This window comes from Hyaena hyaena, unplaced genomic scaffold (genome assembly GCF_003009895.1).
Source record: "Hyaena hyaena isolate Hyena2069 unplaced genomic scaffold, ASM300989v1 scaffold_33, whole genome shotgun sequence".
Classification (NCBI taxonomy): domain Eukaryota; kingdom Metazoa; phylum Chordata; class Mammalia; order Carnivora; family Hyaenidae; genus Hyaena; species Hyaena hyaena.
Genome location: NW_024080666.1, coordinates 4034655 through 4059777, shown reverse-complemented (window position 1 = coordinate 4059777; position 25123 = coordinate 4034655). Strand labels below are relative to the sequence as shown.

Here is a 25123-nt window from a genome sequence, read left to right as displayed (position 1 = left end):
AAATGGTTGAAAGGTGAAAACGAGATGACTGTGTTTATAGGAGGCTGAGATTAAATTCATCTGTGACTCACAGAAGTCCAAGCAGTACGGATAACGTGGTGGTTGGAAAGGAACCATGACGCATATATGCCACCCGACGGGAACCAAGCTGAGACCTGCACAGGCCGCTGGGCTGAGGACGAGCTCTGAGAGCTCCCTGGACCCCTGCTGTCCTTCCCCAGTGCCAGACCCCAGTGAACACCCAGCTGTCTTCCCGGAGCGAGAGAGTGAGCACAGAGAGGTGATGGGTTACTGCATGACACCACATGGCTGACCAGGTGACAGCTCTAGTATTCGGGGTCTGGACTCTCTGCACCCCCCTTCCCTTTGGGCAGAGCCCACATTCCACGGACATCCCATCCTCCCCTCCAGCCCTAGGGATAAACTGACAAAAGGCCACACTCTTGAGGGTGTAGAGACGGTGGCTTCTTTCCCCCAGATGAGAAATTCTACAACTCGGCCCTGGGACGGTGGGGTAGGAAGTTCATTGGCTGAGCTTCTATTTCCCTTCCTTCTGAGACTGGAAGGTGCTTGGTGATGCTGAGATCTTGGGCTCTCTCTCTCTTTCTTACAGCCACCATAGCTGGTTTAAAGCTAACTCAAGTGAGGACTATTTCATTTCATTACTGCACTGGGTTGCATTGTATTATATTGTATTTTCTTGCACCGTTTGGTTTACTTGGGGGGTTTACAGAGGTGTGGCTTTGACTCCATGTGGTTGGGAGGCAGTGGCTGCAGAAGGGGCTCTGCCCTGGCCCCGGCTTGCTGGGTGAGCTGGTGACTCCTCTGGGCCTCTGTGTCCCAGCTCTCAAGTCTCATTGGTATTTACTGTAACCGGCTGGTCTTTCTCTAAAAGAGCAACGGATAACATTGCAGCCGGAAAGGGACTGAATTATGTCCCACCTCCAAATTCATATGCTCAAGCCCTAACCCCCGATGTGCCGGCGGCATTTGGATGGTATTTGGGAGGTGAGTAGGTTTAGATGAGGTCATGAGGGTGGGGCCCCTTGATGAGAATAGTGCCTTTATCTGAGTTCATATTCTCTTTCTCTCTCTCTCTGCCATGACGACACACCAAGCCACAGAGAAAGGCCTCATCAGCACCCAACCATGCTGGTATCCTGACCTCTGATTTCCAGCCTCCAAAACTGTGAGAAAAAAAGGTCTGCTATTTGAGCTACACAGTCTGCAAGATTTTGATAGCACAGCCTGAGCCGGTTGGTTAAGACAGAAGTCTGTCAGTCAGACCCTTTCCTGAGCGATTCCCAAAGGGGAAGCTCCGTCAGAGGGAGCCAATCCCAGGGAGCCTGCTGTCACCCGGGGAGCGTGGACAGACACTGCCTTGAGTGACCTGAGCTCCTGAGGCCAGAGCAGGCAGCCGGGGTTCATGCCTGGGTTGAGCCTGCACCTGGCTGCTGCTTCTGTCTGGTGTGCTCGCTGTGACGGCGGCGCCGCGGGCAGGGCCAGCTCCAGGAGCGGGGGCAGGGCATTGGCTCTGGGGGTGACCCAGCGAGCAGTGGCAGGCTGGCCCCTGAGCTGCACATCTCACCTGTCACTCACTCCCTGGGGCATTGACCTAGGCTTCCCCTTCCTCCTTTCCTGCTGCCTTCACACTGTCCGCCCCGCCTTCCAGGGCCTCGGGGCGCTTTTTGGCATCCAGTGTGGTAACCAAGTGGTTTTAATTAGAAAAACTGATGGCTGTGGACTGTTACCCAGGTAACTAAAACCCTTAATCCTGCAGAAATGCCTGAGCCTCCAGAAGGCCCTGGTGGGGGAAATGTAAAACTCCTGATCCGGGTCCTCAGAGGCAGGCGGGCCACGGGATGACTCCACTTGGACTCTGGTCCCCACTCTGCCCACAAGAATGGCAGGGCTTTCACTGTGACAGTGGAAGCATCAGCCTTCACAGCTGTATTTCTCTGTCATCACACGGTGATGGTAGGGGGAGGAAAGGGAAGCATCCGCTGTCTGGGGAGTTTGGCTTACTTCTTCCAAGGAAGTGTCCCTGGATTAAAAGGCGGGAGCCCTTAAATTCATCTGGTTTAGTCCCTGCCTCTGAGGGTAGGCCGATGGCTCAGAAAGTTCCAGAACAGGACAGCTGCCTCATCCCTCCCTCCCTTGTAAGTTTCCTGAATGAGGGGGCCTGGAAGGGGAGAGCTCCCTGGGCCCTGGTGTCTTGCCTGTGGTCTAGCCCCATCCCTCTGTGCGGAGGGAGCAGCCCTTGCAGGGGGAGGGGTGGAGGCACAGTACATACACATTGCCATACTCCATCTCCGTGATGGTGATGGTCTTGACATGCCAGACGAGCTCTCTCTTGGGGATGAACCGGTCCTCCCTGGCGAGATGGCCCACGCAGAGGGAGGCAATGTCCCCCAAGTAGACGCTGTCAAATTCAAATGTGTCCGTGGTCCCCCTGCAGGACACAAAAGCACGGCCAGTAAGAAATGCCCACGACCACTGCAGAAAGTGAGCATTTACTGCATGCCTACTGCATTCCAGGCACTGGTCTAAGGGGTAGGGATAGAATGGTAACCTCGACCTGATGTCAGCCCTGCATTCTTGGAGGGGTTCAGTGTAGTGCTGGAACAAGACAACCACAGCCACTAAAAACCCCTTCAGGCTGCCTGATCCCAGCAGGGGGAGTGGTGACATCATGAAGCAGACAGAGCTGGGAGGCGGGTGAGGGTGGTGGGATTCAGAGAGCACAGCGAAGGGAGGAAGGGAAGAGGCCCCTGAGGTGGACTGACTTGGTGAAGTCATGGGATGGGGACTTAGGGCAAGGAAGCATCTCTGGGGAGCATGTTGGCTCGGCTGCAGGGGGCGGGGTCCAGCCAGGGGAGTGGGAATGGAAAAGGTGGGGTGCGGCCCTCTGTGGTGGTCCGTGAGTGCCACTCTAAGGAGCTCAGACATCATCCCGATGCAGAGGGAGTTCAAGTGAAAGGTACAGTGGGTCACAGGAGGGGGAGACTTCTGTAAGCAGTCCTGGTGGGGGTGGGGAGATGAAGTGGGCATGTGGACCGTTCAGAGGGGCTCTGGTGCGGAGGAGGAGGTGAGGTTCTCTGGCTGCACCTGCCAACCAGGAGTGGTGAGAAGAAGCGCCTTTACCCGAGACTGGATTTTGATTTTCCTGCAAAGCATCTTAGAGGCTCTCTCTTCCCTTCCATCTCCTAAGTAGAACTTAGTCTACGGTGTCTTACACTGCTTTCTTTCAGTTTTATGGCTCAACTATACTGTGCTGTCTGCACAGACTTGGACGAAGTCTGCAATGATTCCTGGTCCTGCTGTACGGTGGGCTCTCCTTAATTAATTACTAATTTTTGCTGTAGCTTTCCATTAACTTTTTAAAACTGAAATCTATTTGACATAAACCTGTGTAAATGTAAGGTGCACAATGTGTTAATTTAATATATTGATATACTGTAGTATGATTGCCATACTAGTGATAATTGGCACTTCTGTCTGGTGATAGAATTGTCCTTTCCTTTTAGTGGTTGGAATAATTAAATTCTCCTCTCTTATACTGGCCTCTGTTTGTGAGGCAATCCCCTCCTTTCCCTTTTATAAGCCTCCTGTTTCATCCATCCGTAGGAGTTCACACAGGGCTGGCACACAGTAGGCACTCAATAAGTGCTTACAGTTTGGGCACATTTGTATACTTAGGGTGCCCACCAAGGGGATTGATTTTGGGGGTCCCTCTCTCACCCACCCCACACCCCTTACTCCCCAGTGAGAACCTCTCTTCCTACTTCCTAAAGGCCCGCTGTCGGGAAGAATTTTCCACGAGAAACTCTTTGGATCGGTTCTTCCTGCCTTCCAGGATGAGCCAGACGTTCTCCCTGGTTTCGCCTCCATTGCCCGTTTCTATGACGATCTCGTAGGCTGCAGTGGAGAAGGTGGGGGAAGGTCAGCTGGGGGAAGCAGCCCCCCACCTGCAGCTTCTCTGTCCTCCGTGTGATCTTAGACCACAGCCTGGGGGCAGGCTAGAGTCCCCACGAGGCACTACAACAAAAACCTGCCCCACTTGCAGCCACCGCAAGCATGTCTTTTATTTATAGTGCAGCTGCTTTGCCTGGTGACCATGGAGCCGCTGGGAGTGAAACACCAGGAAGCAGGGGGTCGGGGGGGGGAGTTTGGGGACAGGTGCTGGGGCCTGGCTCTCCGGGATGGACAGCCCCCCCACCCCCCAGATGCAAAATGGAGATCCTGTGCAGAGAAGGCAGAATGGGGGAGGGGAGGGGGAAGCCACACAGGGGCCAGACTCCAGGAGAGCCCTGAGCCCTATCCACACACAGTCCTGCCCTGTCTCAAGCTGGTGTCACACTCAGTACCACCGCACCCCTCCCCTGCGCCTCTTTTGAGTGTATCTGCATTAACTCAGCAACATTTGTTTTGTGGGTGCTGTGTCAGGGTGGGGGCAGACTCTGGGGGCCCTAGAGCCCCACCTGCAGCCCCCCACACACTGACTACCACAGACCACACATGGCATGTGCTAACCTTGCAATGAGGGGCCAGGCCGAAGTAGCTCCAGGTGAGAGGACAAACCAGCTGCTCGTTACCTCTCCCCGCTCCATCTCCTTGCACTTGCTCCCCCTCCCTTCCCCCACCCACTCTGCCCCTCTGCTCCCCTGCTGTCCCTGGAGCCCTGCAGTGCCACTTCTCTCACTTTGCTAATGGAGGTCGCCCCCCCACCCCAACTAAGCTAGCAACCTGCCTGCCCCCAGCACTCCTGGGCAGCCTGAAGGTGCTCCATGACCTTCTCTTTATCACCTGTTGCCCCCTAACATGCTATGTGGTTTGCTTCTTATTGTATTGTTTATTGTACTCCCCCTCCCACCTGAATGTGAGCTCCAGGGGGGCAGGGTCATCCTTCTGCTCACTGATAGACCCCAAGTGTCCAGAACAGTGCCTGGCAGGCAGGCACTCAATACATATTTGTGGAGTGAACGAATGACTGGTTGGGCCACAGGAAGCTTCAGGAAGGAGGTGGCATTTGAGCTTGTGCTCGAAGACAGAGCCAGGATTACTGTCTGCGGAAAATGAAAGGAGTTTCAAGGCGGAGGGAGGAGCGCAAGCAAAGACTGGGGTGGGGAGGGGGATGGGAGTTCACAGGACCCAGCTCCCACTCCCAGCGACCAGGCCAGACACCGAGCTGGCACACGGGACACAATAAATGTCTGTCCAGAGTGTCCCCTGTGCATATGGCTCTTGCACAGTAAAGGAATCGCTGAGGGTTTGGGATTCTGGATGCACAGGACAGCTCTCCCTGCACAGCTGTCCTGGAGATGTGATACAGACAATGGAGAGGGGGCGCGCTGTGTGTGCAGCTCAGTGTATCGCTAGCCCTTCTGCTCTCCAGGCTTCTCTCCAGGACAGCACCTCCTGCTGACACAGGTGGAAGGGATCCTGACAAAGAGGCAGGTTGCCCACAAGATAGGGGAGGAGAGCCATGGGAGCACAGAACTCTGAAGAAGGTGAGCCTCTGTGGGTCCGTATAGATCCCAGCCCAGGACACTGAGGACCTGGGATGGCTGAGCCTCGGTCAGGTCTCACGGCCTTTCTGCTTTTCTTGGGGTGGGGGTGGGGGGGTGAGTTCTGCAAACTCAACACCTATGAGTTCAAAGCGGATCCTGGGCTTTGTTGAGGACACGGTTGGTCAGCACCAGGCTGGGGGAGCGGGGGAGGCGGGGCAGGGGCGCTAGGAACCTACGGGCTCCCTAGGTGAACTCAAGTCCAAGATTCGAGAATCAATGTGGATGCAGTGCAAATGGACCAAAACTCTTCCCTGATGGTCCTGAGTTAAGGTATGTCAGCAAAGACATTTAGAGAGACTAGGACCAAGTGCTGCCAGTGGCATCTACGGTCTTTTGAGAGGAAGTTTCAATGGGCATAGTTCACCTTGCTCTCTTTCCCAGTATTTCGTCAATGGCTTGATAAAAATGTAGAAGGCGTGACTCTCAACTTGGTGTATATGTTGCTGGGGGAAACGGACAGAGGAGTGTTAGGGACCTGAAAGAATGGGAGCAGTGGGGAGCCCAGGGTCCCCCGTGGGGTCAGCACACCCACAGAACAAGCCCAGCTGGAGAGAGGGGCTCAGCAGCCCACGTGAGAGTCACCAGCACAAAGGGGCCACCAGCGAAGTCACCACGGGCTCTTGGGGCACGAGTGCAGTTCAAGTGTCAGGACAGGCGAGAGGAGAGCAGACCACCCTTGCAGTCCTGCTCTGGGCACGGCATCTGCAGAGGGCTATGAGCAAGCGACGAGGGCCACCGTCACGTGAGCAGGTGCTGGAAAAACAGGTGTTCGGCCCAAGGCAGGAACTGCAGGGGCACATGACACTGTGGCCTGCCTGCAGGAGGACAGTGGGCTTCCGGAACTTTCTGCTCCAGATCACCTTTCCCACCTCACAGTCTGGAGTGTCTTTGCTCGGGAATCAAGAGCAAAAATAAATGATTGGGACCTCATCAAGATTAAAAGCTTCTGCACAGCCAAGGAAACAACCCAGAAAACTAATAGGCAACCAACGGAATGGGAAAAGATAGTTGCAAATGACATATCAGATAAAGGGTTAATATCCAGAATCTATGAGGAACTCACCAAACTACACGCCCGAAAAACAAACAACCCAGTGAAGAAATGGGCAGAAGATATGAACAGACACTTCTCCAAAGAGGACATCCAGATGGCCAACAGACACATGAAACGATGTTCAGCATCCCTCCTCATCAGGGAAATACAAATCAAAACCACACTGAGATACCACCTCACACCAGTCAGAGTGGCTAAAATGAGCAAATCAGAGAACCCTAGATGCTGGCGAGGATGTGGAGAAACGGGCACCCTTCTACACTGTTGGTGGGAATGTAAACTGGTACAGCCCCTCTGGAAAACAGTGCGGAGGTTCCTCAGGAAATGAACAATAGAACGCCCCTATGACCCAGCAATAGCACTGCTAGGAATTTACCCAAGGGATACAGAAATGCTGATGCATAGGAGCACATGTACCCCAATGTTCATAGCAGCACTCTCCACAATAGCTAAAACATGGAAAGAGCCTAAGTGTCCATCAACGGACGAATGGATCAAGAAGATGGGGTTTATCTATACCATGGAGGATTAGGAGGAACTTGACGGAGGAACAAGGGGGAGAAGAAGGGGGGAAATGGTGGAGGACAGGGAGAGAGGCAAACCATGAGAGACTCTTGAATGCTGACAAAAACTGACGACTGAGGGGGGGGGGGGGGGGGGGGGGATGGGCATGGAGGAGGGCACTTGTGGGGATGAGCACTGAGTGTTATGTGGAAACTAATTTGACAATAAACTATTTGTAAAAAAAAAAAAATAAAGTATACAATTCAGAAAAAAAATAAACCTAAGTTATTGGGCCCTAAAAAAAAAAAAAAAAAAGAGTGTCTTTGCTCTGAGGAGCTCCTGCGATGTGGTTTGCGTGGCCCATCAGAATCTTCCCGTGGGAGACACTCTCCCCTTCCACAGAGGCTGGTAAGTGGAAGGCTGTGGGGCTCGGGCTACCAGCGGCCATCTTCCCATGATGCAGAGAGAGAAGCAGAGCTGAGAGAGGGGGTGGGGATGTACTCAAACGACTGGAGCCTCTGGAAATGGCCAAGTGGCAGCCAGCTCCACTGGAGCCTTGGAGTCCTGGGGGACAACACGTTCCGTCTCAGCCAGAGCCGGCTTAGATTTGGGGTTCAGGCACACACAACCAAGAGTCCTGGCCACTCCCCAAATTTTCTGTTTGGCTTCATTGGGACTGCCAAAGAGTGGAAGCTTCAAGAATGTGAGCATAAAGACAGATTTTCTAGCAGAGCTGCCCGGTCACACGGTGAAGTCCTCCACTCCTGGGGAGCAGGCCATCAAACTGGACTGTGTTTGGTCTGGGAATGCTGTGGAGAAGGCTGACTGAGCAGCCCTAACGGTGTCAAGGGAGGGAGAATGGGGGGGCGGGGGGGAAGGGCTGTAAAGAGGGAAGCACTGGTCTTGCTAGAGGACATCCCAGCGAGAGACATGTATTTCGTCCTCCCAAGGGTGTGTGTATGTGTGCACGCACATGAGTGTGAGCATGTGGGCACATGCAGATGTGTGCATGCATGTGTGTGTGTGCGTGCGTGTGCATGCATGTGCAAGCAAGAACATGTAATCCTACTGCCTAGGCCTTACCCTGGATTAATTGCACCAGCATTTGGGAATAGAACCCAGATGTCAGTGTTATTTAAAGGCTGCCCCTGGCTTTCAGCTCTGCTGTGCACGGGAATCCTCTGCAGAGGCAAGTGCTTGCACAGGCCTGGGAGCAGCTTCTGGAGCTGCTAACAAGACCTGGAGGTGAATGTGGGGAACAGGGGGCTAAGGCAGGTGGGGCAGTCGACCCATCTGGAATAGCAGCGAGGCCCAATAAAGACAAGACAGCCAGCAGCAGTGCAGTGAGTCCTGGTCTAGCATTCAGGCCACCTGGATCGTACCAGCTGTGAATGGGCCTTAGATATGTCACTTCACCTTTCTGGGCTTTTGTTTTCCTTGCCCATGGTATAGAGGTGTGAATGTGCACCCTATCTAGCTCACGGGGTGGGAGTGGGGCTGTGAAGATCTAATGAGAACAGAGGCGTAGAGTGCTTTCCACATATGAAGCTCTGTTCGAGTATGAGAGGGTGTTGTTCTCACAAGCTGAATGCCCAGAGGCACTCCAGGGGTCACAGACACTGAGAGTAAGTGCCAGAAGGGCAGGGTCTTCTATTCACTGGTGTGTCCCAGAACTCAGAATAGTCTGTGGCACTTAGTAGGTACTCATAAATCTTTGCCAAATGGTTAAATAAAGGTCGCTGAGGACTGGGATGTTTGGCCCCGGCTGTGTCCAGGGCTCTCCCCAGGATGACCCTCCACCTGAAGACACAGGTGTGGCTGTCTGTCCCTCTATGGACTTCTAGAAGGCGCTGTTCTGCCCTCCACAGCCTCTCAGTAAAGACCAGCCATCCAGGCTGGATCCTGGGCTCCGTGCCCCTGGGGTCAAATCTCCAGTCTGTAACACCCTTCTGGAACAAATGCAAGTGCCACCTCCCCTCTGCAATCTCCCTGCCAGCTCAGCCCCCGCAGGTCTTAGCAGCTGTTTGGCAGGAAATCTGTGAAGGAGACTCAGTGATTATGCTCTGAGCCTCACGAATCTCTCCTCCCCTAAACGTCAATGGCCTGAGGAGCCACTATTGCTCATCTTGGCACATGTGTCAGGGACTTAAGCATTCCTATTGCATAAGGGGCTTAGGCGTCTCCCTCTAACAAGATTTTGAGGCTCCAAGACAAAGGACTGCCTCTTCTTCCATCCCCTGAGCACTAACAGTGCACCTATGGAGTCCCAAGGCCTGCAGAGCTGTAGAAGACTACACACATGAGTGACTCTATCCCTGACCTCTGGGAGCTTATAGTTTATAAGGAGACTAACCATGTGCAAAGGTCAATACAAATAAACTGGAGGTCACAAAGCGGTGTGTGTACCCCTCACAGCATCTACAATAAAGCTGGGCACCCAGTGATTCCTCAGTAAGTGTGGTTTACAGAAGCTGGGACTCCATCCTCTGAATTAGGGCAGGGATCCTTGTACAGTAAGCCTGACAAGGGGGTGCTTGGCCCCTCCTTTGGATGCTACCTGGGACTTAGGGCTCACTACCTCTGAGAGCAGCTAACCTCATCATTGGATAGTTTGGATGGTGTGGATGACATGAGTGGGGTGGCTTTCTACCAAAGATCCATGCTTCCTTTCCTTTACCCCCACCCCAGGGGCTGTCCAGCTAGGCACTACATTTCCCAGGTACCCTTGCATCTAGATGGAATCCAGTGATTAGTCGTCACTAATAGAAAGTGAGTCAATTTTGTTAAGAAGGTAGGGGAGTATGCCTACTCCACGTTCTTTTCCCTTTTCCAAGACATGTAAGAGCCATATGTTGAAAACGGCAGAGACACAGATCAAAAGAGCTTGGGTCTCTGAATTACAGTGTGGAAGGTCTCCTGCCAACAACCACACTGCATGGTTTATTACATGAGTGAGAAATACAATTTGGTTTGTTAAGCCATTGAGGTTTGAGGTTCACCTCTTGCTGCAGTTAACATTACCTTAAAAACTAAGGTTAAAAAGTCCTTTCTTTATACCGGGCTCTGCCTTTGATAAGGCTTCCTCAAATCTGTTGGATCCAGACACTGGCATCTGTATTAAAGAAACGACTCCCTGGTGAATGGCCATCCACTCTAGGGATCAATTTAAACTCTTTCCCTTTAAATATCACCTGAGGAAGGATCAAAGAAAGTGGCCGATGGAGATGCTGCCTCCCCCTACAAATTCTGTTTCCAGAAGTCTTGATTTGTCAGGTGTTGCCAAAGGTAGCAATTTTATGGAGCCCATGATAAAAAACAAACCAGAGATGGCTTCCCACCAAAACGTCCAGCCCAGCCCTGAGGGCAGAGTGAGCCTCCCCCCCAGTGTTTTTCCTGCTACCTAGTTAATCCCTATGACTGGGGCCAAGATCTGGTAGCAGTGTCTTGGCTGTTCCAAGTTCACCAAGTAACATTTAGGGTGTTTATTCGTGTGCCTTCCCAAGACTCTTTCCTTCACTGCACATCTGATTCCCCTCCAGCTATAATGGTCTCTACTTCAGATATACCAACACCATTTCCATCCCATCCTGAGCTACCTCGCATTTAACTCTGAAGCTTCAGCCCAGGAGTCACACCTTGGCACCCACCCCCACCCACCCCGCCACATACTGGTCTCCTCCAGCTCATCACGGATCTCGTTGTTGGCACAGGCAAAGTCACGGAGTGTCTGCCTGTCACCCTCACTCCTGGAGAGCCAGCAGTCACACTGGAAGCGGAAGGTCTCATCACGCGAGTTGTCCTTCACGTCGATGTAGCTCACGTGCCAGCCAGGAAAGATCCCTGGGGAAGAGACACAGTGGGGATTGGGGGCTGAATGCGTTTTCAGCTTTCTGCTGCCCCCAGCCCACTGGCTGTGTGGCCCTGCACAAGTCCTCTGTCTTCTCTGGGCCTTGGTTTCCTATTTAATGAAATGAGGAGGTGGGTTAGATGATCTTTGAGGGTTCCTCTAGCCCAGAGAATATAATTCTCTTTGCAAAATCCTTAACTTGGGGTTCATGGGCCCTTGGAGGATTTGTGTATGGGCATGAAGCAGTCTAAGGGCCCTGAGGAATTGTGCTCTAATTCCATTCACCAGGGAGAGGGCTCAGGGCCTTCATCAGATTCACAGTGGGGTCACTGACTTTCTGGGGGTTCATGCAGTTGAAGGATGAATCCTATTACTTCCTGACACCAGTATCCACCTAGCTCATGCCCATTATCCTTTCCAAATCAGTGCAGGCATCAGTTCCTCCAGGAAGCCTTCCCTGGTGTCCCCAGATTGCCCAGTAGGCCTATATCTGATGTCCTCCTTGCTCCCACAGCACCCTGCACCTGCCTTAGCCACATCCTGACCACCCGATGTCATCACCGTTTACACATGTCTGCTCCCCTGACCATGAGCTCCTGGGGGCAGGGAGCTGGTCTTACTTATTTTTGTTTCCCTAATGCCTTGCATATTGACTGGCAGGTAGTAGCTTCTCAGTGAATGCTGAATGTGTATGTTAGGACTTTGAGGACCTTGGTTGTTCGGCCTTCACAGAAGGAATAAGAAGCTGCTACTTCTTCAGGGTATATGTGAAACTTAAAAGGTCTTGGCCTAATACTGAACATACAGCTACTTCTGTTGTAATTGGTAGGGCTTCCCTCCGAAGTGGTCTCCCCAAGTCACAGCTATCAAGTACAAGTCCATGTTCATTTGCTGCGGCAGCTGCATATTATTTGTACCATGCACCAGTTCAGTTACTCTCCACTCTTCAAAGTCCCTGAGCACTCTGAAATCCAAAGCACCTGTCACCTGTGGGGGGAAATCCAGTGGTGTGACAGGTTATGGTGATGATATGTGCTACTCATAGTATGTTCACAAGGGCAACGTCACAAGGAAGGCATGTATATGCTTTATTCTAACATCCTGCCCTCTCATGTCACCTGGGGGTGTGGGGGCCATCCCACTGTCCCCACCAAAAAGCCATTCTCTAGGACTGGACACTGCTCACAGCAACATCTGTAGATCCTGCTGCTGGCCTTAAGGATCTAACAAGCACAGAGACACACAAAGATGGACACACACTTGAGCCATTGGACTTCTGGGGCAGTTGACAGATGTGTAGGCTCCCGGCAGGGCATACATACTGGCAGTCCTAGGATGCCTCAATTCTGGGTTTAAAAAGTACTTCATATATTTTTTAAACATGGATTTTTATGGAAGTGGAAAACCATGATTGCTAAAACAATTATGTTAAAATTTAAAACCCTTCTGTTGAGTTAAACAGTGGTGAGTTATTTTATCAATAAACTTAAAAAAATCTCAATAATAGGTTTACTTTTCCACATTAGGGACAGTTCTGCCTACAAGGTTATAAATTGGCTGCTTTCTGAGATGGTTCCTGATAATATCATGAAACGAATTAAACTGCTTAATAATTCCCAATGTGTTCAGTCTGGAAATGATGCACATAAGACTTATTAGAGTAGTTCTTATACAGGCTTCCAGAACAGAGAAGGAAAGGCAAGTAAAAATGAAGGCAGATAATGAGAAGCCAAAATGTTGGTCCTTTTGGAAGGGGTGTGTATGTATATGGGGATGTGGGTGGGGAAGGAGGGAGAAGGAGAGAGAGAGGGAGAGAAAGAGAGACTGATTCTACCATCCAGGCCTTACCCAAATCACTTACAATAGAACCTCTGGAGTAGGACCCAGGCTTAAAGCTGCCCAGTGATTTCAATGTATACCCAAGGCTGAGAACTAGCACCTGCACTGCAATCACCTGGAAGGCTTGTTGAAATAGATTACTAAGCACCCCCCTCCCCCACCCCAGAGAGTCCGGTTAACTGGGTTTGTGGTGAGGTCCCAAAATGTCCATCTCTAACTAGTTCTCTGGTCACACTGATGCTGCTAGTCCCAGGGTCACACCTTGAGAATCACTGGCTTAATGCCATCTCTTCTGACTCCAAGATGATAGTCTTTCTATCATATCACATCATGACAAAATGACCAATGGAAATCAATGGGAATTATAAGTGTGTGAGTGTGTGTATATGTATGAGTGTTGGTGGAGAGGGATGACATTAATTGGAGAGGTGGGTCATCACAAGATCATTTCTGTTGCTGGAACACACTATTCATCTTGCTTTACACCCAGGTAGGTTTTACTCTTGAATTACACCTCCTGGACTCCAGGTAGGGTGGTGACAGAGGAAAGCAGTGGGCTGAGGGGAAGGATGGATTCTGGGCTGGCTTTAACTTTATCCATGGACATCCAGAGAAGGAATCTTCCTGGCCCACATTGCCCTGGTGCTTGGTGGCAGGTTGCTTCCCTTCCCACTGCCCACTCACCCATCCCCAATTCTCTTTTCAACTTAGAATTCTATGAAAAAAAAAAAAAAAAAACAACCAACCTCCTCCTTTCATGGTAAATACCAAGGTAAAAACTCCAACTCCATTAAGATGAAAGAAACTCATCCTCAGCTCTTTTTTTCTCATTGCTGATTAAGTGCCTTGTTTTGAAAATATTGGATGTGATTGATAGGGATCCTACCACAACTAGCTCAATGAAGAGCTTATCAAACATGTAGCTGGGAACAGGTAGCTCTGGGCAGGCTGAAATCACATGGTTGGCTTTTACTAGTAAACAAACCCATAGTTACAGCTTGGCCAACTGTGTGGCCAGCACTAGCCTGATAGAGGAGGCCCTGGGGATCAATACCCAATCATCTGAAACCTCTTATTAGGGAGTCTGTTTCTTACAAAGTCTCCTCTTTTAAAGTTATACTTTATTTTTGTTTTTTACACAAAGATAGTAACCCCACATTGTTTGACACCTTCCCTTTTCACTCACAGCCAATCCACATCAGAACATAAATATCTGCCTCATCCTTTTTCACAGTTGTTTGGCATTCCATTCTATGCACACATTAGACATGATCTATGCACACACTACCTTGTTGACGAATAATTAGTTCTCTAGAATTTTACTCCCATACTTGGTGCTATAATTATTATCCTTCAACATACATTATAGTGATCTTTTTAAATCATAGATCAAATTTTGTGTAAAAAGATTCTTCATTTCCCCAGAGTTTTCATCAGAGAAAGCAAGAAGAGTAAGATGAATAGAAAATAAAGACAATGTATTATAATTTGTTCAGTGTTATAAAAGCTATGCAGGTAATTGGAATTAAGGGGAATAATAAATCATTTATCTTGACTTTCTTCTATGAACTATATTTCATGGTAATCATAGGGGCATTATTTTAGAACAGAATTCTAGCTAATAAGTGAGTAAGAAAGGACAATTAAAAAACCACCATTTGTAATCCTAATTGATCATTACTGGATGAAGCCATTAGATGAAAAGTTACAGGACTGGAGTGGGGGGTTTGGGGTAACCAGGCTGACAGTCCCTACAGCCACTAATGGATGGGAGCATCAGGAAGAGTCGGGCTGCTGTAATATAATGTGAAATACATGGTTCTCATTTTAAAGAAGTCCTGAAATCACCTATAAAGTATACTTGCCAAAGAAAGTTGAATGCAGGCAAGCCTTTAGAGGTGACTTCCAGATTGTTCAGAATGTGGACACCATGAAGAAGCAGACAGACAGGTCCAGACTGCAGACATTCTACAGATCATTGGGCCCAGTTCCTTCAACAAGCCAATAGCATGGAAAAGATAAAGAGAATCAGCATGCTCTGCATTAAAAGAGACTAAAGGGTGGTAACAGATAAATGTAGTGTGTGGACCTTGTTTTCATCCAGATTCAAGCAAAATCAAAGTAAAAAGACATTTTTCATCTTAAGGAACTTTGCATATGGAGTGGAAATTGGATGACACAAGGAAGTCACGCTTAAGTGTGACAGTAGCATTGGATTTCACTTAGAAATGTCCATTTTTAAAAGGGAAACATAGCAACCAAAAAGAAAATAAGAAAGAAAAAGGAAAAGTAAAAAGGGGAAAGCAAGTATGACAAGTCATAACTGTCAAATCTATGTGACGGGTATGTGGAAGCTCATTATACTATTTCCCTCACTTTTGTGCATGCTTAAATTTTTTCATTGAAAATTTCTGGATAAACAAAAAAGATGGAAAGGTAGAATCAAGGGAAGAGATAACTGCCATGCTATTAAGTTAACTAAATGTAACTTATATGGTATCTCTTCAGGGATGCACAACTTTTTTTGGTGGAAGGCTCTCAAATGAAATATTTTCATCCTCATAAATTGCTATGCAAGGGAAGCATAATGCAGCTTGAATATTTTTAAACTAAATATGAAAAAATGTGGCATAGAGAGAGCACTTAAGGACATATTTAGCTGTCTTGGCTTATATTAACATTTAAGCTTCCATCTATGGAGGAGAAAGTTACTATAAAGAGGAAGCTAGGCACACAACCTGGACTTCCCTGTACCTCTCCCGACCCTAGTATCCAAACCATTTGGGTTCAGTGAGGATACAGACATCTTCCTTTCCCTGCTTTCAGATCCAAAGACTGGTTGGAGGTGAGGAGGCCCACTTCTCTGCCTTCAAAGGAATGAGGATAACATTGTTGTTCCTGGGTTTCTTTAGGTCCAGAAGCTATTATGGGACCAAAGCAATCAGATAGTCTTGAGTTATCCAACAGAGGAATCAAGGTCTTTGAAGAGCCAGGCATGTAAACCACAGTAAGCAGCAGCAAACAATACAGTTGGACCTGCATGGAGCTGTCCGTGGTGCTGAGCTGCCTCCCTTTTCTTTCAGGGTTTTGACTGTGAGCAAATACAAAACAATTGGCTGTCGAGTTTTGGCATAGAAGAAAAATGCATCAAGAAAAATGAGAAAGTCTAGATATGTGCACAGTCAGTGCTGGGGAAAAGGTGGGGGAGCTGGTATTAGAGGACCTAGTCATGATCCTGAGATTCATGGCCAGGACTCAATTTTTGAAGTAATAGGCATGGGGAAAAACTGATTTCAGAGAAATGTGGTTTCCTGTGACTGAAGCATGAAAAAATCAGAAAATGGATCTGAGAGAGTGAAACATGGCTATAAATAAATTCCATTAAAACTATATAAAGTCCCTACTATAGTTCAGGCAATGTGATAAGCATTAGGGAAAGAGCAATGAATAAGATAATGGTGTTAGGAACGAAGCTTGATTTCTAAAATTTGTCCAGAAATACAGAACAGTTTCTAACTGATGCAAGTGTCAAAATGGTGGCACTCAACCACTTTTGGTTGCCTGTCACCCTGTGGTAAAAGGGTCAATATGCTGCCAGGGGGACAGGAAAGGGCTCATGAGGAGAGCTGGGGCCTGCCATCCTCACCACCCTGACCTTGAGCAGGAGGTACCTTTGTTGTCATGCCAGACTCTCAGCTTGCAGAGGTGGCCCAGGCTCAGCATGTCAGAGAAGTTGAATGTGTCTGTGTTGTTCCGCTCAAACTTGTTCCAATTGGCTGACTGCTTCAGGGCCAGGGTCCCGCTGTCCCCATTCTCCCCAAAGATGACGATGAACACATTGGCATCGGTGCCTGCTCCTGGGGTGCAAAGACAGAGGCTCTAGGTGCTAGCCTTTCCAGTGCACAGCCCACTGGCTCTGGTCTCCATCCTGGCTTCCTTGGAAGGGCCAGTGGTGCAGATGGGAAGTTTAATGTTGGTGAGGCCAGTGGTGAGGTTGGAAAGGGCTGGCTAGTTTCCTGGGACTCTTGTGTCTCTAATTCTATCCTTCATCTTGTCTCTGTACCTTGTAAATGCTGTTGGATTAACTGGAGTCCTGGCTAGCAACTATGAAAGCTTTTAGTGCAAGAACTCATTTGTTTCTGGGGGAAATACACTCATACTTTAAAGGTATGCCATGAATATTGGCTTTGTAGTTTAGAAATACAGACTCCTTCCTGCACAATGTGGGTTCAGAGGGAAAAAGGAAAGTTCCTTGTTCCCCAGATCTATCCTTAGTTGACAGTCTATACTAGAGCTTCAGATCATTTGCTTAAGCCAAATAGAGGTTTTGACCTAAGTTAAAAAAAGAGATGCTTCTGGAAGAGGTGGCTCCATGAAACTTTTCTGACACACACACATCCTATGGTTATTAAGGAACTTATCAACTATTTTCTGAGAACACATCATGAGGAGATATAGGGTGCAACACATGTGGACACTTGGAACTTCCAGCAAAAAGAGTGAAGGCTCTACTGTCAGGAGAAAGGAAGAAGGGAGGTCCCAACAGATTTACCAACTATATTGATCCATCACTCATGCCTGAGATCCTACCAGCAGAGCTTAATTTCTTTGGCCAAATGCTTCTCTGTTGAAAATGTAAGCTATTAGGACCAAACAGCTTCATCCCTCTAGTCACATATAATCAGTGTGAGTGAGTTTACCATATTTCTTGCAACAGCCCCTGGAAAGCAGGTTTGGTATAGAGAAGGGTAGGTGGGAGACACTGCCTCCATGATAAGAGTGTGTTCCCTCTCAACTTCAGGCCTTTGCAAACACTAGTATTTTTGCTTGTAAGACCCTTAATCTGGTGTTCCATCTTCCTCAGTGGCTTCTGTTTGTATTTCTGCACTAGACTTCAGTATTGCCTCTGGGAGGCCCTCCATGACCCTTGCCCTTTATCCCTGGCCAGGTAAGGTACTCTCTTGTGGGTTCTCCAGCTCCTGTGCAGATCTTGGGCAGAGCTTCACTGTCATGGCTGTGCTAGAAAGTCAGACTCACAAGGGTCCGAGGTCATATCTCCATCCTAAGACCCTAGGCCTAAAGCTGGCACACAGAGGATGGCTGCCAAGCACGCAGATGTGGGAAGGAACCCAAGGGCATCTGAGATGCACAGCATCTGCCTGAGGGGCATAGGTGAGCAGCAGGAAAACAGAGGGCCTTGGAGTTAAGCTCCTGCATAGCTTTCAAAAGTGCTAACCATACTGCCTCATAATGTTCTCCCAGACTGCCTTGAGGGATGAGGGACAGAGCCAATTCAGTAACTGGGAGAAAATACTTTGTTCAGACAGACAGTGACATACGGTGGAAAGGACTTGTGTTGACTAACATTTGGAAGGTCATCCAAAGAAAAGTGCCCTGACCTGGGCCAGAGTTTGAGGAAGGGCAAGGGTAGTGGGATGTGGAACTGGGAGACAGGAGGGACCCACTGACTCACCCAGGATGTCACTGGTTTTAACTGAGACGGTGTAGGAGGTCCACTCCATCATCTCCTCCCCATCGATGACAGCGCACATTTCACACACGAGGGTCTTCTTGCCCTTCCGCTGGGACAGCCAGTCTCCATAGTAGAACATGGTCAGGTCTCCAGTATTCATGTTCTTCAGTAGGATCTGGATGAGGGAGCCAGTGTGGGAACAACCTCCCTCACTTCCACCAGCTGCCCACCTGCTAATGCAGCCCCCTTGGCTGAACCCCAAAGACCCACGATTCTAGACCTGAGATGAGTTCTTTTGACTTAGACTCTCCAAACAAAGACCCTGCCCTGTATGACTTGCACAGGGTCTGAAGCCCCTACTGTGACAACCTTAGTTTGGAAATTTGAGGAAATGGATAATTCATCCAAACATGTTTCTGAGAGGTACCTATCACTATGCACAAGAAATGTTTGCAGAATGAATGACAAAAAAACAGACCAACCAAACCACTGTCAGCCATAAACACCTGAAGTCTGCCGAACTGTCCTTGGTGTGGGCACCATATTGTTGCTTCAGGAAAAACCTGCTAGCCGCAGAACAGGGGAGCAGGAGCCTGAGGGCACTCAAAACGGTGTTTGGTGGATGGGAGAGGAGAGGACTGAGTGGGGGAAAGCAAAGCCCAAGATGGGAAAAGAGGCAGCTACCTAATGTGCGATCACAGGAGCACTGAAAGCTTCCTGCCTTCCTGCCTGAAGTGCCCACTGTTAGAGCCTCGGCTGCCCCAGCTCCTGCTGCTCTTCCCTCAATCCTCCCAATTCACCTCCTCCAAGAAGCACATGCTGAGTCTTTGTCCACATTACACTGACAGCACATGCTGGACACAGATAAAGAAAACTGCATTCTCTGGTTAATTCACACCAAAGGGCACACGGATAATACAAACCTGGTTCATGTAACAACCCTCTAAAGTGACATCTGCACTTTAACCAGGTCCACCAACAACTTAAAAGAGCAGTAAGAAAGGCTGGGCAGGAAGGGTGGAAGGAAGACATTTTACCCTCTCCAGGAACCACTCGGGCCGGCTGCCCAGGCCATCAATTCGGATCCGCATCTTGGTGAATGGAGCAATGTCCAGAATCTCCATGATGAAGGTATCACTCTGCTCCCGCTCAAATCTAAGGGAAGAGAAGAGGGGCATCAAGCAGGGACCTAGCTACCATGAGGGGCTAGGCTGGATGAGCAGGGAAGGGGAGGCCTTTACTCAGCCCCTCTCTCAGCTCTCAGTGACTCCCCAGTAGCCTGTCTCTTGCACCCCAGATGTGTTCCTGAAAGCCTGGAGTGAATGAGTTTAGCTGCCAGCAATGGCCCTGCATCAAAAACTACCAGCTCTAGATCCTAATCTTATTCTGCCAGCCACCTAGAGCAGACCAAGCTTCTCTCTGGGACTTGGTTTCCTTATCTGCAGTCTGGGGTAAATGACACTGACCCTGCAATCTCACAAGACTGTCAGGAGGACCAAGTGAATGTGAAGTCAGCTTAAAATATAAAAGGAATTCCATACCTGCAAAGCTTTAAATGATATTCTATGAGTGACAGGGATGACATGAATGGTGGGGCAGGTTATACACTGCTCAGCTCCAGACGGTACTATTTACATATTTCTATACACAATCTGCAAGATTGTGGCCTCAGATTGGGTAATGCTACCAATAAGTATTAAATGGCAGGTGGATAGAAGGTAACATTGCTTCTGTTGCTATTACTATTTTTCTGCTGAATGACCTCATCATCTGAGAGATGCTCTATCTTGATAGCTTATGCTATTCCCACAATGCTACATGTATAATGCAACCTTCAATACTGACTGATTGCTTGACTGCTGACTGATTTCAGATGCTGCTGTTGATAAGCCCCTGGGGTAATGCAACTGACACTGAAGATATGACACTGTATGGCAATTATGCTTCCTTGTATACAAGACATATTTTTAAAAACAGAGGCCACTGCCAGTGTGGCTGGGACTGAAAATGTTGCAAACCAAGAACTATTCCTTGTCTTAAAGGCAGCGGTGGGACAGAGGCCTAATCCTTTTTGATAACTTACTCACGTACACTTTATGATTATTAGGAGTGAAAACATTCTCTGGGGAACCTGGGTGGCTCAGTCAGTTAAGCATCTGACTTCTGCTCAGGTCATGATCTCACAGTTTGTGAGTTTGAGCCCCACGTTGGCTCTGTGCTTAAACAGCTCGGAGCCTGGAGCTTGCTTTGGATTCTGTGTCTCCCTCTCTCTCTGCCCCTACTCTGCTCTTGCTCTCTCTCTCTCTCTCTCTCTCTCTCTCTCTCTCAGAAATGAATAAATAGTAGAAAGTTTTTTTAAAAAAGAAGTGAAAACATTCTCCCAAAAATCTGCCCTAAATCTGCTCTAATTTAAGCCCTGTCTCCTTCTGGTCTGTGGAAGCTAGGAGGAGGTACTCACTAGTTCCCTCTCAAGCTCATGTCAAATACTAGAAATTCTCTCAAATAATCTTTCAACTAGTTGACTCCTCACTAGGCATATAGTTTTGCAGATCAAAGGAACTTTAGAATTCCTGGCTTTGGGTTTCTTGTTAATTACCACCCTTTCAATTTAGCCAAGTATCCCTATTTTATGGAGACTTTTATGGTGGGGCAGGTATAAGGAGAAAGGGAGAAAGAAATAAGCTTTTCTTCTAGAAGACTCAAGAGTGGATGACTTTGCCCCTTCACCTTTATTATGGGTTAGACCCCAGTTACACCTGGATGGACCTCCTTCTCTCAGGGGGAAAGGCCCACAAGCAAAGCAAGAACCCCTCCGTGACCCTTCATCCCTCCACGACTCACCAACCACATCTTTCCTGCTGCCCCAGAGCCCCTCAGGACACCTCAGCTGACACGCAGAGGGGCTCCCGCATTGAGGGGTCACCTTTGGAGAGGCAGGCAGCCTCTGACCCAGGTCCCCACTGTCTCTGGCGTAGGGGGACAGGGCTGCCCCAGTGGCCCATCTGCTCAAAGGAGCCTCTACATGGCAGCTGAAGAGGTGGAGCTTGGGGACTGCAGCCTTGGCCTCCCCTCAATCCCCTCCTATTCTGGTTTCTTTCTGTTCCCTGCCCCTAGCAAAGGTCGTCTGTCCTTGGGAAAGGGCCTGGCACCCACCCACTCACTGGTCTCTGTGACTTAGAATAGCCGGAGAGCTAACCAGGACCAGGGCTTTAGTCTGGAAAAGCAACTAGTTAATGGAAGAATTTGAGACACTGCTAAGAAGCTAGGGAAGGTGTGTGGGTAGGGAGCCTGGGGAGGGGCTGGTGGGAAGACCAGGAAGAAGGGTGTGGGGTCCAAAGCCGGCCTTGCCGGGGGCAGCTTCTTAGGCAGTCTGCCTTTGTGCATCTTAGAGGCATGGCCAGGGACCCTGGGAACTTCTGGGGTCGGAGCCTCAGCTGCAGCTTCAGGCTAGACCAAGCTGCTTCCAGGCCGGGCTCTCCATACCAATGCCCATCTAGTTCATGCCCGTCACCTCCAGTGATGGGCCCCGCACCCGCCTGGGACAGCTCTTTCTCTCTCTGGACAGTGGCTGCCAACTTCTGGTATGTTCTGTTCACATAGAGTTGGGCCTCCTCTCACTGGCCCCAGATCTGCTGCCCACCTGAGCTCATTGTTTCATTAGCAACAGCTCGGTCACACTCGGTGCCTCCACTTCCCTCCCCAGTCCTTGCAACAGGCCACCTGAACTCCCTTCTCCAGGCCCCCATCAACAGAATACTAGGCAGCAGTAAAGATGAGCAAATAAATCATAGCCACACTCAGCAGCTCAGAGAAATCTGAAAATCCTAATGTCGAGGAAAGAAGTTAAGACATAAAATACCTGCAGCCTGATTCACTTACATAACCCAGAAATCCAGATGAAATGGAAGCTGATTGTTTAGGGAGGCATGCACAGGGTAGGGATAAAATGATAAAGGAAAGCAAAAAAAAAAAAAAGCCAAGATAATGGTGACTTCTAGGGATGGGGAGGTAGAGTGAACTGGCAGTGTTCAATTCTTGGCCTAGGTGGTGGCTGCATAGGTTTTTTTCTGTAAGTATTTATGATTTATGTACAAATATATGTTATATATGCTACATTTGTTATACATATATGAATGGATGAATGGATATAACTAAATATAACTATATTCTCTGATTAATTTGTGCCAAAGGGCATGAAGTTATTAAATTATATAGGTCATAGAAGGAGCTATATCCCCACCCATATATATATTTCATAATAAAATTCTTTTGAAAACTAAATGTCCCTGGAACTTTTGACTATTCCTTACACGACAGGGTTTTCAGATCCATGCTCTGTGGGTCACAGCCCTTGTGGTAGGCTGATGAATACCTACCAAGGATGGCCCTTAATGCAGTCCCTGGTGTCCTCCTAAGAGGGAGGCAGAGAGATTTGACACTTCCACAAAGGAGGGGGATATGTGAAGATGGAGAGTGAGAGGCTGGAAGATGCTGGCCTTGAAGACTGAAGAGATGTGGCCACAAGCCAAGGAAGTCTGGCAGTTTCCAGAAGCTGGAAGAAGCAAGGAATGTCTTCTCCCTGAGAGCCTTTGAAGGCGGTAAGGCTGGGCTTGATTTTCACCAAGTGATACTGACTTCAGATTCCTGGCCTCAGGAAATGTGAGAGACTACATCCCTGTTGTTTTAAGCCACTAGATTTGCAGTAAATTTTTATCACAAGCCCAAGTGGCATGGATGGAGCACTTTGGGACTGTAAAGGGGGCAGATGACCTGCACAGAGGGAGCTCCAATCATTGGCAAGTAGCAGGACCACTGCCTCAGTGGGTGCAAGTGTCCATGGTGCTGACATGCCTGGGGGGTAAAAGGCAAAGCCAATGGTCCCTGGCCCCTCAGATCCCTCCTCAGGACCATTAAGGTAAGTGAACATGGCACATGACCCATAGGATATAAGGAGGCAACAGGGAGCTACATCCATCCTGCCTGCATCCATATTGCATGAGCACCCTTGCAATGGTTTGAGCATAGACCAAAGTCAAAGAAACCTCAAACAGCTTTTAAATATCTATCATTCTCAAATGCCATGATCAGGTCTATACATGTTCAAATCTGCCAATGCCCTCTTAAAGCGTAACCTTCAAGCTGCAGGTGATGTGTCAGGAGGGGTCACCCAGCAGTGGGCCTGGGACTTTCCAACTGCCTGACCTGGGTGCTCTTGAAGGCGGCTCGCCTTCCTATTCTGTCCCCTGAGACTTGTCTCCAAGCCCAACTGAGAGAAGGACTCAGCCTCCCCAACAACTCCTCTACCCTTGAAGTTCCCCTCTTTCTATTCTCAGAGCTTTCATGCTAATCAGGCAGTATGAGTCCTAAGTGATAAAGATACGGAAGGAAGGCTCAAAACTTAGAAGCTTATCACAGCTCTGGCTATGGTCACTGGTCAAAGAGTTCCTCACTGCCTTCTGAAGTGGCAATTGGAACCCTGGCATTCCCTTGAGCTCAGCTCCTCCTCTTCTTTGCACTGAGGGCTAGTGAAAGCCGTGGGGCCATTCTGTTGGGCAGACCAGACCCAACAGAACTCTGAATTCCCTTTGTGTTCCAGATCAAGGAATCTCCCAGGACATGAGCTCTCTACGGGACCTAGGAGTGATTCCTTACAGGCACACACTTCCCTGAAAAAAGTCTCACATACTTTTGTCTAAAAATAGCACCTATACCCACTGGACACCAATGGACTCAAACTCCACCTTTGGAGACTCATTCTTTGGTTTACACTGTACCTTTGGAGGATGCCACCTTTTTTGGATGGCACGTTAATTCACCAGCATCTCAGTGTGAATTAGTTTACCAGAACCACTTCCCCCAAAGTGGCAAGATAAGAAGTTGGGACTTCAGCTGGGGAGTGGGGTGAGTGAATGGCTATTAACTTTGGCTTCTGGGTACGGCAGTATTTGACAACAGGGCAATTGCAGCAGGCGAACCCACATAAGACCTTCTCTGTGTATGCATGCATGCTTCCGCCTCCTATCTGGTCACACACCATTTCTTGGGAGAAGCATCTCCTTGCCCAACACCAAGCTCTGCATATGTCACAAGCCAAATGAGTCTTACTATCCAAGTCCTTGAGTCCAAGATGTGGACACCCAAAACAAGGAACAGGTCAAACAGAGCCACTTGCAAATGAAATGAGGCAAAATTTGAGCTTGCAAACCAGCGATGGCTCTCATAACAAAGCGCAAGTCTTTATTCAGAAAAACAAAACTTTAAACTAACAAGGTGCCTCAAATCATTTATAGTATGGTTATATTTAATATGTGACTTTCAAGCAACAGTTCTGGAATTTAGGTGTCTATCTCTCCTACCAGTGATTATTTCTGAGTACATCTGAAAAATAAGGGGGGACAGTGACATGGGATAATTAATTAAAAAAAATAATAGGACTTTAGGGTTGGGATGGAGGTTAGGGTCCGAGTATAGAAGTGAGCACTGAAAGAGCACCAAAATCTGAACAGACAGCACTAGACCACATGAGATAACAGATCTCCGGCCCATGGCCCTGCGGCAGGCACCCCAGGCAGCCAGTCCACTGCCTGACTAGCAGCCGGCCTACAATGGCTGGGACTTGTTCCATGACTGCCTGCTTGGGCTCTGAGTCTCTCCCCTCTGCTGCTCAACATATCAGGGGCCAGGGATGGCTTGGGGGATGATGGCCAAACACAGAAAACCATCCCAAACCCAGGACTGAGTCAGGGATTCAATGAAGGTGCAGACAGTGAGGACTATGGGAGGTCCACCATTATTGTCCTTACTACTCACTTAAGAGGCAATAGAACCTAATGTTT

At 48.9% G+C, this 25123-nt stretch overlaps 1 protein-coding gene across 3 annotated transcripts in view; it reads right to left on the bottom strand.

Annotated features, from left to right (window-relative positions):
• Positions 1-25123, bottom strand: part of LOXHD1 (lipoxygenase homology domains 1) — a 160027-nt gene that overhangs the window by 3611 nt on the left and 131293 nt on the right. For all 3 annotated transcript variants that reach the window (XM_039228860.1, XM_039228861.1, XM_039228863.1), the window contains 6 exons: positions 19325-19442; positions 18288-18462; positions 16486-16671; positions 10798-10968; positions 3786-3918; positions 2294-2452 (listed from right to left, as the gene is read on the bottom strand). In XM_039228860.1, the coding sequence (XP_039084791.1) occupies positions 2294-2452; positions 3786-3918; positions 10798-10968; positions 16486-16671; positions 18288-18462; positions 19325-19442 (942 nt within the window). The remainder of the gene's footprint in view (positions 1-2293; positions 2453-3785; positions 3919-10797; positions 10969-16485; positions 16672-18287; positions 18463-19324; positions 19443-25123) is intronic.